We start from the raw sequence: 6,285 nt of genomic DNA, 5'->3' as shown, positions 1-6,285 counted from the left end.
ACCTGGTAATCCACACAGAACCACCAACCACCATTCTCTTCTTCATAAGAATGATAGAACTAGAATAAGAAGCCTTTGGTAAGTTTATCATGCACTTTAGTTTCAGAAAGCCTAGGTAAATCTCACCTACTATAGACAAACTATCAGACCTACTAACACAATAATTCATTCAAAATCACTATTTGTCACAACACAGAAAGATACACTTAAACCGAAAGTAAGCAAGAAAGAGGACATTTACAATAAAAGTCTGAACTCTGTATGAAATGAAAATGGTTCTTCATGTAAGATCATATAAGCTTTTAAGTGTATTTTTCACGTCTAAAAGTACGTGTATAGATATAGATAAATACATACATATATGAATCCTTGAAGTGAACCTGAGCTATAGTTTAGTAGGTTACAAAGTAGTTCAACTTATTTACAATGCAGAAACGAAATTATGAAAATATTCCTTAACATAATCATTCATTCATCCACAACTTCATAACTATGCAGCTTCAGCAAACCCAACTTGAAGATTTCCATAGTCGAAAACAGTGTGATACGCCCTCATGAAAACATCACCAAGAATCCTGCATCAACATAGTACAACTAATTAGCAAAAGAGACAAACAAAAACTTTAGACGATTTCATGTTACTCTCTTCATTCATGATTTTTTGGAGAAGTAATATACCAGAGTGGACCCTTAGGAGGTGGAATATCGAACGCAATAAATCCGCTCAGACAGACCTCTGTAATGCCTTCTCCGGTTCTTAGAATGTACTGAAAAACAAACATGGCATTTTCAGAAACATAACAAAAAATAGCATAATCTGTTGTTCAGTTCGATATTCAGTTTTCTTTTGGAATGCTAGCTAGTAGGGAATCATAACCTGTTCTGGTGTGAGGACGAAGGGTTTGTTTCCGATAGTGAATGAAATGTTTGGCATCTTAGAGATATCACTACAGCTTATCACTGATTCTCCGGATGGACTTGGAAGACTCTCACACAGCTGCCAATGATCAACGCAAACACTCACAATCACAACGGGTCTAGTCTTCCACCGTTCAAATTGAAATATAAAACAACATAAGCTTGTGGATATGATAAATCAAAGGGCTTACTTGATTCACGTAGTTGAACACTCTCTCCTTGTTCGCCTTTTGTTTTAGTTGATTCTGAATCCAAAGAACAAGCATCTGACAAGAAGAACACAGAGGAGTATCTTTCGCCGACAACTCGCTATGTTCCTTTTCAGTCACCATCTCAATCCCAGCACTGCCAGAATAAGAAGTAAATTTATGAATCCATTTCAACAGTGCATATAGTAAAACGGAGAATAATGGAGCAGATGGTAGGGCAAGACTCCTAACCTCATAGATTGATCCCGGCGGGTAGAACATAAACCAACTTGTGAACATACGTCACTAGGTTTTACCTGCAGACCAACATCAAACTCATTTAGGTTCGAAAATTGAAAACACAAACGGGAAAAAAATCACAGGATGCAAAACATGTATGACACAACACGAAACTTCATAGAGAAAAGGCAAGGAAGCTTACCCCTGATACTAGGAGATCCCATATCAACTCTCCATATTGAGAAACAACTGTCTTACATTCTACACTCAGAACACCTTCAGCTCCAATGGCGTGGTTGATTTCAGCGACAACAGGCTGAAATTAATTATGGTTGAAAGAAATTATAAACGAAAGTCTCCAAGCAATGTTTCTAAAAAATACAGAATATAGAAAAACATACAGTTGGACCAGCAAGCAAAGATGTTCCTGAGTCCACAATAGCAGCGCAGCCACCTTCACAAACACCTAAAAACAACGTTCGATAATTTTCAGAATCATATATACTATGGAATCAATGACTATACAACAAATAAAGATGGAGGTGAATATGAACATTCTTAACAAATCGTATTTACAAAAAAAACTCCGAATACCATATTACAAAATCTTTTAACCAAAAGTTAACTTTCATATTTGGAAGAGCGAAGAAGTCTCACCTGTTGACGAGCCACCGATGAAAAAATCTCCTATTTCAATCTGAAAAGAAAACCTTTCGGGTAAACTTCACTTCCAGAAAATAATTTAATATGAATTCCTGATCAAACTGATTTTTTTTTCTAACCTGCCAGTAACCTTTTTCAGTAACCGGAACGTAAGTGTGTTTTCCTTTGAAATGCTTAGGGTCGACACCACCAAAAATCAATTCACCACCCTTTTTCGCATTAGGATTCCCGTTGAGCCAAAAAGAGAACACCTTCTCACCGATAAGATTTTGTTCCACCATATTGTACCTGTGATTTTATGATAAACAGGTAAATTTAAGGTATAGAAAAGATTCATAACGCAACACTCTAACAGTGGATATCATAAAAGAAAAAACTTGTTGAAATTTGAAACATACCATACTGGCAAAGCTCTTGCAACTGAGATCTCCTGAAATCCAAGTCCAAATATTCCATCAAACTTTCCTGCCAGAAAAGAAAGACTTCCTTCTCGTGTAGCCTCAATGAAGTCCTGATGCTTGACAACAGAACTGCCAACTTTAACATGATCCTGACTGAAGAAACCAGATATTGATCCGGTTCCATAGCTTATTTTACACGATGTTCCTGTTCAACGAGTAAAAACGTGTAACTAAACTCATATCAAATGAAACACAAATACGGTGTATAGTGTATGCATTTATGACAGTATTGTGTTAAGGAACATGAAACGACGAGACGCTGGCATTACCGTTTTGGTTATATGTCTTGGATTTCTTTGCCTTGTACCAATTATGCGTATAGCATGCAAGCTGCAAAAGAACAAAAGTTAATAGGATACTCTTATATATATGTAACATAGTTTTGGAGACGAAAGTTAAGTTAAAAATACTTACAGAAAAGTAACACTTGGATGATGGAACCCAAAGGTTGGAACTACCGGTATCAAATATGACGGTAAATGTTTGTGGCGGCGTGCCAATGCCAATCTCACCGAAATACTGAGCGTTCATATAATCTTTCAAAGGTACTTCAGCTTCATCGTTTGACTTACCAATATACCGATCATGTGCACTCATCATTGGTCTTCCTGATCTTAGTTGATGCTCCCTTGCTTTTCTAAAAGCATTTATACTATGAAGATCTAAAGGTCTCTTCTGCAAACCAATTCTCATCATTCCGAAGGAGAAAGAAGGAAGCAGAGAACATGTTAAAGCCCACAAACAAAACACCACAGCAAAATGCTTTTGCCCCATGTTGTCTGAAAATTTGTCAGAAAAGGTAATCCAAAGTAAGTTGAGCTTAAAATACAATCATAATTTCACACATAAAGCAATTAACCACGGAACAGAATAGAAAATCGCAAGTTAATTATGACAGTAAGTCCTTGAAGTTAATTATAGAGACTGTTTTCAACTTATTTCTATAAGTATATATTTGGTTCTGCGGTGAAGAAAATTAATTTTGAGTGAATTGATTCTGTAAAATGACTTATGTTTGTATAAATTCATGCGAAAGTGGGGTTCAATAGTAAATTTCAGTGTGTAAAAATCACGTTTAAAGTCAAAAGCTACAAACCCTAGCTTCGAGTATAATCAATTCCAGAAAGCATAATCAATTCTACTTGATAGCAACCAAACAATGAGAATCAATTCTACACATCCAGATTGTTAAAAAGATACTCCTACAATTATAATTATTGTAAAACCTAAAGGAAAAATAAAGTGCGTGGATTCCAAATAAGCCAAAGTAGTGATTAGATCCCTGAAACCCATTAATCAACTATATGAACAGATTAATCAAAATCAGAATAGAAAAACAAAATCAAGTTTACAAGAGATAGAAATCACTAAAAAATGTTGAAATCTGAAGGAAATAAGTCAACTGAGTAGATCAAAAGTTGAAACTGAAAATCAAAACAGAAACAAACAACCACAAAGTACAAGACAGGTTAAGAACAGTAAATATTACAAGAAATTTATGTCATGTCGAAATGATTTGGAACAAAACAAATTTATAAGGTTTGAAATCAAACCTTAATAGCTTGAGAAGCTGGTTTGGCTGCAGTTACAAAGGTTAGGTGAATGGAGAAAGTGTGTTAGAAGAAGCAAATATATATAAGCGCATAAGTTGGAAAGTCATTTCATCTACTACAACTAAACTAAAATAATGGAATCTTTTGAAAAGAAATAAAAAATTAAACAATAATTGGATAATAATAATAGATGGTGTTTATTACAAGGCATGATAAAGTCCTTTTGTCTGCAGTGAGCAAATTGATTTTAATATTAATAAATTAAATAAAGCATAATTTGGAGTATTAGAAATAAATATTTATTTTGCAACCAAACAAGTTTATTTAAGTCAATTTAATTGATAGTTGTGCAACGATAATATCCATATCAGAATTTTTATTCGTTTATCTTTAATTTATTGTATTTCCTTCGTCTCATAAAAAAAATGTTTGATTTGAAGTATACGATAAAAAATATTAGATGATTTGATTTTGAAAATAAAATTGTATTCTTGTACTAAAATTAATGGTGTAAACGGATAAAAAAAACTAATTAAACCGACAATTCAAATTAAACCGGAAAAAAATCAATTGTTTTTTGCTGGGTTCAAAAACCGAATCAACCCAATAAAAACTTAAGTGATTTGGTTTGGTGCTCAGTTTTAGTTTTTAAGAACCGTTAAACCGATGAACCGAACCGATGACTATAATTTATAAATACCTATTTTATATTTTATTTAGCTCATTATTAAGCCATATTTTTGTATGGGTCCAAAATTTATCCATCTTTGTTTACATTTCCTTTTTTTGAACAACATATGTAGCCAAAATCAAACTCCAAACATAAAAAAATAGAAATCATAAGCCATAAAAACTTAGTCTCACCAAACTGCTGCTCTGACTGCCCGCCACAATTGTTTATCTCGCCAGTGTCATTCTTATAGATTATTGTTGCCTTATTCGTATTCAAGTTTTATTCGCTAGTTTTCATTTTCTTTTACCCTTTATGCGCTTAAGGCAGTGTTTCATGTGTTTACGAGGCTGGAGAGTAAAAAGGAGTTGAATATGAGAAGAAATCGGACGATAATGCATGAGCAGGAGAAAAAAAGAGAAAATTACACTGCCCATGCGCATATGGCCACTCAACCACACCTCCCAGCATACACGTAACACCAGGAGGGATGCAAAAATCATGTTTATGGCCATACGCGTATGAAAAGGCCCCGTCAGGCCCCTCCATGTATCCAGAAGTCTTACGTGTATGGCTCCAACTGAGCCATACGCCCTACCCTGGGCCATACACGTACGAGACAAGCAGCCATACGCGTATAGGTGGAGGCCATACGCGTATGGCATGACCCAGATCTGAAAAAGTCCAGAATTTGTCTATTTAGCCGAAAAGCGCGAATTTTCAAGGGTTAGACGATTTTTTAGTATAAATAACGCGTTTTAAAGGCTGAAGCACTGAAGATTTCATGATGATCAAGGATTTCATGAGCTTTTGTGATTGAAGACCTATTTTTTTCCATTAGTTTGTAATGTTTACACTTTATGTTGTGTTTTTCTTTACTGTTATGAGTAGATAAACCCCTTTATGCTATGGGGTATTCCTGATTCAGATTTATGATACAATTCTAAATTTCTACCTTGTAATAAATTTGATTTTGTGATATTTGACTTATTTACTATTTGTGCTTTATGATTTCTCTTTCAGAAAAATTGAGACTGATTTATGGTTAATATTTAGGATGGACCGCCATTGTTAACGCTTTTGTGAGTAATTCATAGTACATATCACCTAGGTCTAGGGATACCTCGTGGAAACCAGAATATTCTTGATTCAAATAATGCTTAATTTCATTTGTAATTTACTATGGACATATGGATTAATTTGAATGGTTAAAGGTTTTCTCACTAAGGACTTAGGAGTAAACGCCCTTAAGAAACTGTAGTCAATGTTATTGAATTAAGTTGTTGCAAGATTAATTTATTGTTGTTGATGAATCCAATCATACACCTTCCCTAGCATGTTGACTCATAATATCTTTAAATCGTTCAACTGTTTTCATTACCTTCAATTGCATTTTATTTTTAATTATTCAAACAAACAATCCAAAACCCCCAATGCTTTTGTTTAACTAAGTACAACCAGAACTCTATATCGTTAAGCAGTCCTTGAGATCGATACTTGGGATTTTCCCTTATTACTCAATTGGCAGATTAGTATACTTTCTAATTTATCGATCAAGTTTTTGGCATCATTGTCGGGGATTGCCAAAGATT

General features: G+C 34.3%; 1 protein-coding gene across 2 annotated transcripts; it reads right to left on the bottom strand.

Moving 5' to 3' along the window:
• Window positions 1–262: 262 nt before the first annotated feature.
• On the bottom strand, window positions 263–4,190 carry LOC127132495 (aspartic proteinase). 2 transcript variants are annotated; one of them, XM_051061445.1, is made up of 13 exons: window positions 4,024–4,190; window positions 2,885–3,249; window positions 2,740–2,800; window positions 2,408–2,615; window positions 2,129–2,297; window positions 2,004–2,043; window positions 1,748–1,812; window positions 1,549–1,662; window positions 1,359–1,423; window positions 1,110–1,263; window positions 878–997; window positions 679–767; window positions 263–575 (listed from the first exon to the last, which is right to left on the bottom strand). In XM_051061445.1, the coding sequence occupies exons 2-13, from the start codon at window positions 3,242–3,244 to the stop codon at window positions 491–493; spliced, it is 1,530 nt and encodes a 509-aa protein (XP_050917402.1). In that variant the 5' UTR covers window positions 3,245–3,249; window positions 4,024–4,190; the 3' UTR covers window positions 263–490. The 2 variants fall into 2 exon arrangements, with proteins under 2 accessions (XP_050917402.1, XP_050917403.1); XM_051061446.1 differs by having other exon boundaries at window positions 3,960–4,069.
• Window positions 4,191–6,285: the final 2,095 nt, after the last annotated feature.

This window comes from Lathyrus oleraceus, chromosome 3, assembly GCF_024323335.1.
Source record: "Lathyrus oleraceus cultivar Zhongwan6 chromosome 3, CAAS_Psat_ZW6_1.0, whole genome shotgun sequence".
Classification (NCBI taxonomy): domain Eukaryota; kingdom Viridiplantae; phylum Streptophyta; class Magnoliopsida; order Fabales; family Fabaceae; genus Lathyrus; species Lathyrus oleraceus.
Note: the sequence above shows the minus strand (reverse complement) of the source record. Positions and strands in the feature narration are given on the sequence as shown.

What these genes read in the sequence shown, in the direction of transcription:
- LOC127132495 (XM_051061445.1), bottom strand. Translation starts at nt 3,244, where the DNA reads ATGGGGCAAAAGCATTTTGCTGTGGTGTTTTGTTTGTGGGCTTTAACA. An exon ending in CATCGGTGGCTCGTCAACAG is followed by an intron (nt 1,813 to 2,003) that starts GTGAGACTTCTT and finishes CGTTGTTTTTAG; the next exon opens with GTGTTTGTGAAGGTGGCTGC. An exon ending in TGTTCAACTACGTGAATCAA is followed by an intron (nt 998 to 1,109) that starts GTAAGCCCTTTG and finishes GATCATTGGCAG; the next exon opens with CTGTGTGAGAGTCTTCCAAG.